Source organism: Belonocnema kinseyi, chromosome 6 (genome assembly GCF_010883055.1).
Source record: "Belonocnema kinseyi isolate 2016_QV_RU_SX_M_011 chromosome 6, B_treatae_v1, whole genome shotgun sequence".
Classification (NCBI taxonomy): domain Eukaryota; kingdom Metazoa; phylum Arthropoda; class Insecta; order Hymenoptera; family Cynipidae; genus Belonocnema; species Belonocnema kinseyi.
In genome coordinates this window covers 125,029,302-125,043,141 of record NC_046662.1, presented here as the reverse complement: position 1 = coordinate 125,043,141, position 13,840 = coordinate 125,029,302, and the positions used below count along the sequence as shown (strand labels likewise).

Here is a 13,840-nt window from a genome sequence, read left to right as displayed (position 1 = left end):
TTATATAATTTACATTTTAGACTTGAAGTAACGTAACCTCAAAATACACGCATTAAAGAGGCGCGCGAAGTATTCAAATCATGAGAATCGCCAACCCAGTATCGAAATCTGGAAATATTAAAATCCCAATCACTTCATTTTATTTCAAAGCAGATAGAGATATAAATAGAACCGCCGAAGTGTTCCGACCGGAAATCGTGCACCTTCGAGTTTTCAAACTGAGAAGAGGAGAAATGGGTTGTGCGCGCAACCCAGGCTTTTATATCGACTCCTACTATATTCAAACGGACATAGACGTGTCATAGTATTGGACCACGTCTCGTTTCAGATCTGGGATCACTGATGTCAGATGGTCTATGGATGTGACAGACGAAATTCATCAGTGCTAGTCACTATTTTTTAAATTTTGTGGTGAGAGGGGAGCATCGGCAGGACTCAAAATGGGGAGGAATAAAACCTGCACGATTTAAGATCGTGTTGGACTATTCAAGAATGCAGGTTTGTATGTGTCAGACAAGAAAAGTCAAATCGCGATGTGTTCATTCTGTAACTGTGTGGTTAACTGGCAAAAGAAAAGTGTTGTTGAAAACCACTTCAAATCGTCTTCCCACAAAGAGAAGCGGAGGGTAAAAGAATCCGTCAATCAAAAACAAAAACAGCAGAGTATCACAACGTCTATCAATGCGGCCATTCAACTAAAGAACCATAAAGATGAACTGAACTGGTCCTTAGTGAAGGCGTGTCTGAAAGCAAACATCCCGCTTCATAAATTATCGAATCCTGATTTTCGGAAATGGTTGGTTGAAAATGTAAAAGGTGAGTCGTCAAACTATATTGTTTCTAAAACCGTACGGCACTTGCTTGTAAACTGTTACAGTGCAAAACTCACAAAATAAAACTTTATTATAATTATTGCCCAAGAGTGCGACAGCATTTTATATTGTTTATCTTTATTTTTCTTCGTAGGTGGAGGTGACATTGTGAGTACCTATTAGCTGCAGAATATAGTAAGTATTTGCCTGAAATCAAAGAAGAATATGATCATGACATTAAGGTTATGTTGAAAGGAAAAGATATTGTGGTAATGTGTGATGAGACTACAAATAGAAAAGGGGAAGCAGTGTTCATTATAGCTTTTAAAATTCTTCCAACAGTGACTAATACTAGTCCTATTCTTGTGATTGCATCTGTGGAAGTCCTGACTACTTGTTGTGGTGAAACTACATAAAAATCCATTATTAATGTAAGTCAACATCAAATAATAAAGTCACGATTAATAGTTCAAGCTGCTCATTCTTATTCCATTAATATTTTTAATTTTTGTTTAGGCTCTTAATAAGTTTGATGTTCCGTATGAGAGGGTCGTTGCAGTATCAACTGACAGTGCAGCGTACATGAACAAGTGTGTGCGACTTTTGAAGGTACACACTAACCCTAATTTAATCCATATCCAGTGCTGGGATCACAAATTGGATAAGGTGGCGAAAGTTTACAGTAAGAAATTGACTAGACTTAATGAATGTGTGAGAAAATGCAAAAAGCTCTTCAAAAATACTAGAAAGCGGAGAAATAATTATAAGAAATTTCTTGGGGATAAATACCACTTTACTGACAAAAGCTGCTACACTGTTTCCATTACCAATTATGTCTAGGTGGGGATCTTGGAAAAATTCTGCAGTGTATCTTAGTGATTATGTAGAAGATGTGACTGAGTTTGCCAAAACCCTAAGTGATGATGTAGATACTGTTCAATATTTCGAAAGCCTTAATGAGCAGGATATACAAATTTTAACAGCTGAGGCTAAATTTGTAAAAGATTACTGTGGCCCTGTAGACGACGTTATGCTCCTACTTGAGGGCTCAAAATACCCCACTGCCCACAGGTTGTACCCTATGGTAGAGAAATTAGTTAAACAATTTGAGGTGTTGCGAAAGGCCACTGATGTCAAAGAAATTGTCTCTGTTCATACAAAAAAGGCACTGGAAGGAATTTTTAGTAGGTCTAAATGTAATAATGTGATGGAAAGATTTAAATCTGTTGCTGATCAATGCCAGAAAGTTCTTCAAGATCATCTAGATAACGATCCTGCAAAATCATTGTTCAAGTCTTGTGAAGCTTTGTTTTCACCATCGAAAATGTTATCTCTTAAATCTTAATCAATCTTATCTGCTTCTCCAATTTTATTGTACTATATTTACTGCTAATTGATAACGTCCCTAATGCCTTGAATAAAAGTATTAAAAGGAATAGCGACTTTTGTCTTGTTGAGGATATGATTTTAAGTATAAGGGCTAATCATCCTGAGTCTTCTGGGGAATGTCTCAAAAGTATTTACATGACAACATCAAACACAGATGTTGAGAGAGCCTTCTCGGACTACAATGACATTGTTAGCCCTAGGCGCTGCAGACTTTTGGAGGGTAATGCTGAAGTTATGGTTTGCCTCTACTTGTGCAATGATTTTGATGTTCCTGTTGATGGTGGCGAAGGTAAGAGTTTAGGTAGAATCAATGTGAATGATAGAATGATTAATGATGGTGATATTGCTAGTCAATCTAACCGAGATTGCTCAATGGGCAATGGCTGATCTATAGTAGTTTTACTAGTTTACAGAGTACAGAATTACACTGCAGATTTATTTTTTAAATAAAAAATTATTTTATTTTGTGTTCGTACGAAAACTAGTTTATTTTGTGTTCCTACGAGAAATATTTTATTTTGTGTTCCTACGAAGACTATTTTATTTTGTGTTCCTACTAAAAGCAATTTTATTTTTTGTTTCTACGAGAAATATTTTATTTTGCGTTCCTGCGAAGACTATTTAATTTGTGTTCCTACAAAAACCATTTTATTGCGTGTTCCTATCCTATGCTATCCTCAATTTAACATATTAAAGCTTGTTTATTTCTATTTTAAGTAAATTTTTATATCTGTCTTTTGTCCCCTCCCACACACACATTAACTATCCTTCTTTATTTCACACATGGTTGAGCATTTTTTTCTAAATTCGTAAAAAAAAAAGTATTTTTCGTGAAATTTTTATTGGAAAAGAGGGTATATTAAGAGCATAACACAGATTTTTAAGCGCATAATGAGAGCATATTTAGGTGTTTTTTTTTGGGCATAAGTTTAGGTTTTGAAAAGCATAAATTTGGCATCTCCACTTATTTAAAACAGGTACTTATAGAATAAGACATTTCCAATGAATCCTCAATAAATACACTTCACTTTACACTGAAATAGTTGGTAGAAACCTTCTTTTTTTAACAGATATCACTATGCGGTCTACGATTTCGTTATCCTAATTGGAGCCTATTAGCGATACCCTTTAAACTTTCACGCGTATGATGACGCGCAAAAATCAAGCAATGGACCATACGCAATGGCTTATCTGCTCCTTCTTGGATGGTTGAAATGAGTGAAAACAATATGTGCGTATTGACCATTCCGAAAAGGATACCTTAGTTATCCCTGATAGTGAGTGTAATGCTCTTATAAAAGTCAGACTGGCGATGAAATAAGAGTCTTTTTAATCATGTCGAAAAAAATATGAAAGGACCGTTCGACCATGCAGACATACTTGCTGGCTCTGTAAATTTTGGCCATATAACTTTGACCATCCATTTTTCTCCGTGAAGTTGCGAATTATAATAATATACATTTATGGGAATGATATAAAATTTTAAGGATAAACTCGAGTGCGAAGCACAATATACGTGATGAGAATGTGTTCGTTTAAGCCGAAGGAGCTTTAACAAAAGAGAATTCAAAATCACCAAATTACTGTTGTCGATACTTTCACCTTTAGTATCAAAAAGTCTATGCAGAAAGATGGAGCACGTATTCAAAAATTATAATTAAAACACCAAAATATAAAACATATTTTTTCATATTCTGAAGTCATAGCCTTAAATGAAACATTTTTTTGTCTATTGCAGAATTGGGCACACTGTAAAAAATACGTATTAAAATTGCACTTCAAAGTGTAGATTTACACATATAAAATGTCACTTTAGATGCATTAAAATTACACGTGAAAGTCACTACGTTCAGAGTGTGTAAAAAGGACTCGCGCTGTACATAGTAAAATTCCCCAGACTGGTAAAATTATAATCGTTTGTTCGCGTGTTATGAGCGAACGTACATTTTAGTTTGCAAACTTTATAGCTCACTTTCGGCGAAAACATAAATGCGAGTGACTGATTTTAAATTATAAATTCTATGCCATTTAAGCTTGCTTGGTTATAAATATATTCTTAATATGATCTTAATGATTCAAGTATTTGAGGTTACGTTGATATTTTGGAGAAATTTTCCGCTTTCCGTTGTTTTATTTAACGTCACATATTAAATTTTAGTTCAGTTGAGAATTTTACACTTTTGTACAATTCTAGACATTTCTATACTAATTTCACGCCGCTGCGCGTGAGTCCACTTTTTACATACGTTTAGCGTACTAAAATTCCACAACCTTTTTTCACAGTGCATATAAACTGTTTAAAATTTTAAATGCTCCTATAAGAACTAAATTTCGTATTCTTCATTGAATCAGAAAACATTATTTTAACTACACCTTAAACTTTTTCTTAAATGTAACAATTCGCAGTAAGGTTGATTTATTCATTATTGGAGCATTTAGAGTTTAATAGACCCAAAAGTATAAAAACAGTTCAATATTTTTAAATCAACGTGTTGAATACATGATTTTCTAAATCAAATTACAGTATGGAAAAAAGCATTAAATGAAACATTTTGTCATATAAAAATACAGAACACTGTTTGAAATTTTGAATGGTACAAAATGAATGAAATATATATTCTTAAACAAATGGGAGAAACTATTTTAACTAAAAATTAAATGTTGTCAAAATTATAATAAATGACTACCAACAATTTACAATTTCATTTATTTATTACTTGAGCATTCAGAATTTCAATTAATAATACACTTTATACGAGGTGTGTTCAAGAAATAAGGTGACTTTATGGTTTTCTCAAAAACATTAATTTATTCCTCAATATTTATATTGTCACCTTCAAAGTAATCCCCCTCAGATATAATGCACTTGTGCCAACGCTTTTTCCAATTAACGAAGCACTTCTGATAATCATTTTGTTGTATACGTATATCCATGAGCAAAGACTACATTTTGTCAATAAAATATTTCTTCGGTTTACCAGGACCGAATGATCGCCTCTGGAGCCTAATCGATTTGACAGTCTTGTATGGATCAACTTTTTTCTTGTTGAGATTTTTTTTTATCTTCACTCTTAACTATTTTTTTTCTTTTTCACTTTCAAAATCCTTTTCAGAAAAATCTGTAGCGAAATCGTTATCAAAATCGCTATCAAAAATGTCAGACAGATCGAGAGCCTCCTCTAAAATTCTGTGTGATTCGAAATTGCTCATATCAATTATTAGAATGTTGGATGAAGCTTTAGCTTGAAGGCAATTACATTGTTTATCACTTACGTTAGACGTCGCAAGCTGGAAGAGATTTTGATGAGAGTTGATGTTCAATCGTCCTGTTGGTGGTAAGCATGTTTTTTGAGTTACATGAAGTATCTTCAAATAATGACCTGAATCCATTCTCACAAGTGATGCTTCCTCTGATTTTATTGGCTTCGGTGACAGATGCATGGGAAGCAATCGTGGACGTCATCGTCATTATATCATTCGATGTCTCTTCGTTAACGTCACCGGTGTGGTTGACATTGTCGATACCAACATTGTCGGTGTTGAGTCTGGTACCTTTTCTTTTGGCTCACATTTGATCTCCATAGTAACACGAAACATTAATATTGCATATATTATAATTAATAATATATTTCAATATTATGATATTACATACTCTTTCATTTTATTAAATGAATATTAAAAATAGACATTTCGTTCGAAAACCGTTCAGTAAAATAGGCGTGATTGAACATCCAGCTTAGATATAGAGCCCAATAATCTTCAGTGTACTGGAATAATAAAAATAATTACCTGAATTGGATTAACCATGTCCTGAAGTGGAGGATGTGGCAGATAAATGTGAATGTGTGTCAATTCCGTTTCACTTATAGTGTTGGATTTTAGATGTGAGCCGTCAGCTGCCATACCGCTTAATCTAGTAACCCTTTAAACTTATTTCAATTTTTCGAACTGAGCCGCTGAACCGCGCACATTCATATTTATTGTTTCTGCGTCGAACATCGAGAAACGTATAAGGGTTTCCATGAAAAAATGCTACTAGATCTTTCTAGAAAAATATTGACGTCGACATCCTCACTTCAATACATCAGACCTTCGATGATGTGTTGAACATTCGAGAAAATTAATCAAAATAATGATTAATGATTTTAATTCTTTGAGACTTTTAAAAATAATTCCATTTTCAATAAAATTGATAGGTAAATTATAATTTCAATGTTTTCTAAAAGTTTTGATCATTTTCATTAGTTTCCCGATCAATTAGGAGGTTCCAGAAAGTTTACCTACTAAAGATCCTAGTGATTTCTAAAAGATTCTAGTATACAGGGAAATCCCCAATTCCACGAGCACCATTTACACAAAAAACTTATAGCGTAATCGTTCGGTAAAACAGTGCCCATTCTAGTGCCGCAGTCGATATTGCATGCCAGAGCCCTATCTTACCGGTAGTACAATTACCGACTGCCGGTAAATGGCCGATCACTGTTTTATTAGGTGATTATCCCCAGAACTCTCATTGTTACAATACTAAAGGACCTGGTGCATGTTAGAGATCCTTTATTAACATTAGTGGATATTCAGATTACTTGCATTTTGCTCTAGCTTAATTATTTTAGAAGATTAGGTCGGCATTAACGATTATAGTAAACCTACAACTATTAAACTGTCATAATGAGCCATTTTTTTGAAAAAAAAAATTAAAAAGTGAGCGCACTTCGAAAATTGTTTAGACCACTTTTTTAATTTGAAAATTCTATGTACTGATATTTAGAGTATTAAATATTAATATATTTATAGTATTAAATGATTAAAAATGTGTGGAAAAAAGATGAAAGTTACGAAAAAAAAGATTCAACGAAACCTGTTTACTAATGTCTGTCGGAAATCAAGCGCGCAGCGCGAGTGTCATAGTAAAAATGTGTACCTCAAATGCAACGAATAAATATCCGAGCGCGAAGTACGAGGTAACCCATTATCGAGTACTATATAATTAGTATACTTTCATATACGAATTCAGATATAGAGTATGCGATATTCAACATAGAATTCAACAAAATTACATAAATTGGAAATATAATTGCAATAAAATAAATTATGAACTAGTTATGAATGGATTAAATTCGCTGAAGACTGTAGTTCTAAATTCATAGTTTTTTTATCATTTATAACTTATTATATAGAGCTTATATATAGTTTATTTATCATATATAACTTATTATAATACGACTTATATGACAAGTTACTGGTCTGCACTTTACCTAACAGAAAAACACGCCAATGAACAATCAGAGCTTTCAATTACGAGGTACCAGAAACTCAGTTAAATGCCAACGCATTCTAATCATAGTTGATTTAATTTCATTAATTTAATTTTGATTACAAACCTTTAAATCCTTTTTTCAACGTTAATATAAAAAGCAATACTAAACGCTCAATACTTAAATACTGAAACTGAAATACATAAACATTTTTTTATTTAAATCAAAGTAAATTTTTTGGTGGAAGAAAGTCAAATATTTGAGAAACAGTCCATTTTTAAATAAGAAAAGATGAGTCTTCAACAAAAAATATCATTTTCAATAAAAATTATCAATTTGAAACAAGATTCTCAAATAAAAAAGAATAATTTTCTACTCCTAAAGACGAATTTTTAACCAAATATATCAATTTTCAACCAAATAGTTGAACTTTTAACCAAAAAGTTAAATTTTAAAGAAAGGAGATTCACAGAAAGAAGCAAAATGTAATCTTTACAGTGATCTCAGAGTAAACTTTACCTGTTAAAACTCTATTGAATCTTGTTTTGTTTCGATGCAAAAAATTCAACTTTATCTACTTGAAAATTACCCGAAACATATCTAGTTCCTTATCTCTATTTCCTGCGATAGCACAATTTAGGACTTATCAACAAACGAGTGAGCGATTGAACGAAAGCGAGAGTGCAAGCGAGAGAAGGAGCGAGAGTGAGCATGAGAACGCAAACGCACCTTAATCTACTTAACTTTTACCTTACCATTGCTTACAATATTTACGCTTCTAATCTAAACCACTTCCGTTTCCTTTTTCTTTTACTTTTTTATACCTCCGTTTGCCTTTTTTTCACATGCATTCTTTCATTCTCTCTCATTCGCTCCTCTAGCACCCTGCAACTCCTTCATCCATTCTTCTCCTAATCCATCCCAAATATTTATACTCTTTTACTTCTTCTAACTTTAATCCCTTCCATCTCCCTGTCCATTCTTTCTTTCTTCCCTCTCATTTTCTAAACCTCATTATCTTTGTCTTTTCTACATTTACATTCAGCTTTTTCCCATCTACGTATTTCTCTAATCCTGTAATTAATCCCGCCATGCCTTCTTCATCCTCTGCCATCAACACTATGTCGTCTGCATATGCCAGTGTATACATCTTTTCCTTCCCTATCCTAACTCCTCCCCAACCTGTTCTCCTAATTTCTTCTTCCAAGTCTGATATTAATAAATTAAATAAAAGTGGGCTCAGAGGATATCCTTTTCTTACAGCTCTTGCTAACCACAAACTATCTTCTACTTAATCTCTTATCTTTACCCTGCTTTTTGTCTCTCTACAAATTTCTGAAACTCTCTTTGTTAGTCCCTCTCTTATCCCCTTTTTTTACCATAACTTTTTCTATTTCACCTAGGTATAATGAGACAAACGCCACTTAAAGTCCACGAACATTACTATCATTGCCCCCTTTTCCCTTTTAATTCTCTTATTTACTAGATAGTTGAGAACATAGATGCTGTCCATCAACCCCATTCCTTTTCTAAACGCTGTCTGATTCGGTGACTCGATCTTTTTTTCTTCAACTTCTATCTTTAATCTCCCCGACAAAATAGTTACATATACTTTATACAGTGTTGGCATCAAGGTCACCCCCTATAATCTTTAACATACTCTCCTTTTCCTTTCTTTGCCATTGGTTTAACTATTCCTTCTTTCCATAACTCTGGCCACCCCTCTCCTCTCCATACTCTATTACGCATTATCCATGCCCATTCCTCTAGTTCCTCCCCTTCATATTTCCATACTTCATTTGGGATCTCATCTATACCAGGTCCGTTTCCATCCTTAATCATTCCTAAAACCTTTACTGTTTCTTCCCTTGATATTTCCTCTTCCTCGTCTCTTTCTCTACCATATTTTACTCCCTTTATAACTTTTCTCTCTACTTCTCCTAGCAAATCCAAAAAATATTGCTTACATTCTACCATTTCGATATGTTGTCTTACTCTTCTTCTTTTTCCTTCTCTATTTACTACCCTCCATACCTCTCCTTCCGTCCTACCCTTCTCCGCCTCTTCCTCAAACCTTTTATTCTCTTCCTCTTTCTTTTGATAACTCAGTATACTCTTTCTTTTTTTTCCTATATTTTTCACCACTACTTTTTTCTTTTCTCTACTTTCTTAATTCCTGTCTGACCTGCTTTTTTTCTCTTTACAGTCCTCATCTCACCCAATTCTATTCCCCCTTTACTAACTTTATTTTTTTTTCTGCACTCTAATCTTATTTTTATTTCCCCTATCATTTTTTCGATCTCCTCGTCCACATTTTCCTCTCCCATTTTGATATTTCGTACCTCTTCTCTAAAGTGTTCTTTACCTTCCCTTGCCCTATCCCTTTTTCCTACACTTTTTACATTTGCTCCCCTTTTATTCATATTGCTATTGCTTTTTTGCCCCACTAATGTCACATTCCGTCTATCTGTATTGCCCATACTTAACCCATGATCTCTTTTCCTTTTTTCTTTCATCTTCCGCTATTTACCTCAATTTACATTGCATCTTCCGTTCTACCCATGTGAAATCATCCTCTATTCTCTCTGGACTTCCATATAGTAACCTCTTCTGTGTCATCACCTCCCTCTTATGTTCCCATTTCTTTAATTTCACCAGTACCATTATCTCCCCTCTTCGCTTTTCCCTTCCTGCATTTCGCATTTCTTCTATCTCTACCTTTGCACTCACCAGAATCGCGGTTCGAGCTTTCAAGTTTCTTCATCCTACCTTGCATCTCCTCTACCTTTTTATTATTATCTTCTTCCTGCTTTTCTAGCTTTTGTTCTAATGACTGAATCCTCTTTTCTAACTTTTCCCTGATTTCTTCTCATTTTTTTATTTCCTTCTTAACTTCAGCCATTGCCCGCCTAATTTCCTTTTTTAATTCCTCTCCCCCTTTCTCCTGCTTTTCTTCATAAGTCCCCATTACCTCTATCATCACTTCGCGAATTTTCTTTAGTCTTTCCTCTTTCATCGTAACTTTACTTTCATCTCCGCTTCCGTCATCCCCCTTACTATTATCACTCTTCCCTACTAAACTCTGCTTTTCCGGCGGCGATCTAAACACTTTTTGATATTTAACACTCGCCCCGATATCTTCCTTCTCTTCACTGCTAGCCATGAATCAAATCCAAACTCTCCCGCCTTCTATGCTTCCCTGCCTCTATCTACCCTGTCGCTACCCAACCCTGCTACTACCGACCCGATGAACACAATCCTCTCACCCTGTCACAAATCTCCAAATAAACTTCCACACGAATCTGTGTCAATCCTCCAAAATATCTACCTCCCCTATTCAATCTGACAATCCCTCAAGTAACCTCTCACATCCACACCCTTCTACACACTTCCACAAACTACTCACCTCAAATTTCACGACAATATCGGAAAAACTCAGCATCAACAATTCCCACTACTTTACACTTTCATGCCGGAAACAGAAGTCCCAACATGAAATAGTTACATTGTTGCATAATTATTTAATTTTTAAGCCAAAAAGAGAAATTATCTACAAAAAGTTCCATTTACAACAAACAAAAAATTATTGTTCAACTAAAAATGTTAGTTTTCAAGCCAACCTGCCGGACCAAAGGAAACGAATGGAGCCTCTACATAGTACCCGTAAAGACGCAATTGGGTCCCCATTCGGTTCCTTTTTAAAAAACTTTGAAAAACAGCAAAATCAACTTTAAAATGGTTGAAATATCTTTTTAAACTTTTTACCGTTGCAAAAAAAAAATTATTGCGATTATTCCATGACCTTATAAAGGGAGTTTTAACGTAGAATCCGAATTTTAACAATTTAAAAGTTGATTTTGCTGTTTTTTCGAGTTTTTTAAAGAGGAACCAAATAGGGACCCAATGGGGTCTTTACGGGTACTTTGTAGAGGCTCCAATCGGTTCCTTCGGTCCGCCAGGGAAAAGGGTTAATTTTCGACGAACAGCAGAATTTTCACCAGAAAAGTTAATTTAAAATGAAACACGACGGTTGAATATCGCGCTCCGCACTCGATAGTAGGTTTTCTCGCGCTTCACGCTCGGACATAATTACACCTCGCGCTTCGCGCTCGGATATTTATTCTTTGAATTTGTAATGCTTGAATAAAACTTCATCAAAAAGATCTCTTTTAGATGGCAATATTTGTATGCGTCTTGATATTTTGAATTTTTTTAAATCCTTTTTTTCGTAGCTTTCATCGTTTTCCCTCAATCTTATTTTATTTTTATTTTCAATGTGATTTTTCACGAATAAAATAAAAAGTATGCATCCTATCACGATGTGATTCTTAATCAGGGGCGCCAACCTTGGGGGGGGGCAGATCAGGTGGTAGCCCGACCTGTTTTGAAGGGGGGGGGGTCCCGGAAATGATCTAACTTGATTTTCGGATTTAGGGGGTCTCGAAACGTGGTGATCCGTTGGAAAACAGCGGTGTAAAATTTCGGGAAATTCTAATGCTTCCTCAATCAAATTATGAGAATGTAAAAATATAAATTTTGTGCCAAAAATTCAATAGCCTAATTGTCAGCTTAAAAGATTTATTTTGAAACAAAGGTGTTCTACGAAAAAGTTGAATTTTCGACCAAGAAAATTTATATTCTATCAAAAAATACGATTTTCCAACCTATTCAGTATAATGATAAAGTTTTAATCAAACATGGTATAGTTACATTTTCCGATAAACCAAATTTTCATAATAAAAACAGATTATTAGCAAAGTTTAATTTTCTTTAAAATATTTTAAGTTTCTAGGCAAATCGACGAATATTCTCCAAAGCAGTAGAATTTTTACCTTAAAAGCTTATTTTAATGTAAGATTTGAATTTAAAATAAAAACTTTGAAATTTCAACTAAAAAATCATATTTGAATATTTGAATATTTGCATATTTGAATTTCAATTAAAAAATAATGTTTTAAGGAAAATTTGAATAGTTACATTTTCAGTTAAAAATAATGATCAACCCCAAAAGATCAAGGTAAATAACAAGGTAAATAAATAATAAAGGCTAAATAACCTGAACTAGATAAATTTTTTGACAAAAAAAAAATAGTTTAAGTGTAATTATGAAAGATTTAATTTCAACCTGCCATGAAACGAATTTGCATAAAAATGGTTGGATTTTCATCTAAAGAAATCAACCTTCATCTAAAAAATGAAATTTTAGTAAAGCAGTTGCGTTTTCAACGAAATAATATAATTTTTGATCAATCGAAATTTATTCTGAACTAAGAATATAATAGTAGCCTCTTCAATACAAAAAAAAATAACTTTTACCCAAAAAGTTGGAGTGTATTACTAGTTTTAAGTTTTTAGCCGCCCCCACCCCCGAAACAAATTTGCAACCTACTTTACGGAAAGTACTGTCAGGCCCATTTTTATTCAAGGACTATTAGGTATACTAAAATCCCAGAAAATGTGTTACATCCTTAAAATTAAAAAAATATTTTTAATAAAAAAAATAATCTTGCACAAAACGTTGAATTTTTTATCGTATAGTTGACTTTTCAATCAAGTTCATAAATTTCAAAGACAAAAAGACTTGAATCAAGCAGCTGAGCTTCTAAAATTAAAACAGCATCTTTTAATCAGGAATAAGAAAGGTAAATTTTGTTTTTAAAAAATTAATTTTTTATTGAAGAAAATTATTTTTAATAAAAAAAGAACAAATATTCTACAAAAAAAATTGATTTTCTATTACATATTTGTTTTTTTAACCAAAATGTTGAATTTCAAAGGCAAAAAGATGAATTTCTGTCCCGGATTATTAATTACCTCTAAATATATTTTGTAATGACCCTGGCCCTGCCAGTGTCTCTACACGAATATCATGGTTCTCAAGGGTGGAGGGATGTTAGAACTGAAAAATAAAGATTTTCTTTTAAATTAATAAATACAATTCAAGTTTGAGCTAAATAAATTAATGCTGGAATTACCAGTGATGACTAAAATGATGATAATCTAGTGCAAACTTACATTGACCTCGAAAATATTAGACTTAAATCTCTCAAAGTCACATTAGTTATGTACAATATTATTATTACTATTACTTATTTAATAAAGGTACTTACAGAATAAGATGGTTTAATTAAATCCTCAGCAGATGCACGTACTTGACACATGAATACTACAGGGTAAAAAATTTCTTCTTTTGAAGGATAACACTACTGCATGGTCGTCAGGTGACCTTTAAATTTTCATGCGCATGATTGCCGCGCAAAAATGAAGCAATTGACCATACGCGATGGCCTAGCTGCTCACGGTGGGCAGGAAGCAACTTTAAGTCACATGAAAATGACTACAAAAACGGAAAGCGGGAATGCGTTTGTACTCGATAATAGATGA

General features: G+C 33.5%; 1 protein-coding gene across 13 annotated transcripts in view; it reads right to left on the bottom strand.

The window, feature by feature from the left end:
* The window catches only part of LOC117174109, an 829,515-nt gene that overhangs the window by 417,382 nt on the left and 398,293 nt on the right, over nucleotides 1-13,840 (bottom strand). Inside the window, exon 10 of one of the 13 annotated variants that reach the window (XM_033362874.1) lies at nucleotides 5,843-5,968. The exons of the other annotated variants lie outside the window; for them this stretch is intronic. Coding sequence (XP_033218765.1) covers nucleotides 5,858-5,968 — 111 coding nt within the window. The 3' untranslated portion in view covers nucleotides 5,843-5,857. Of the gene's footprint in view, nucleotides 1-5,842; nucleotides 5,969-13,840 lie in introns of those variants that run through there. 13 annotated transcript variants of the gene reach the window in all.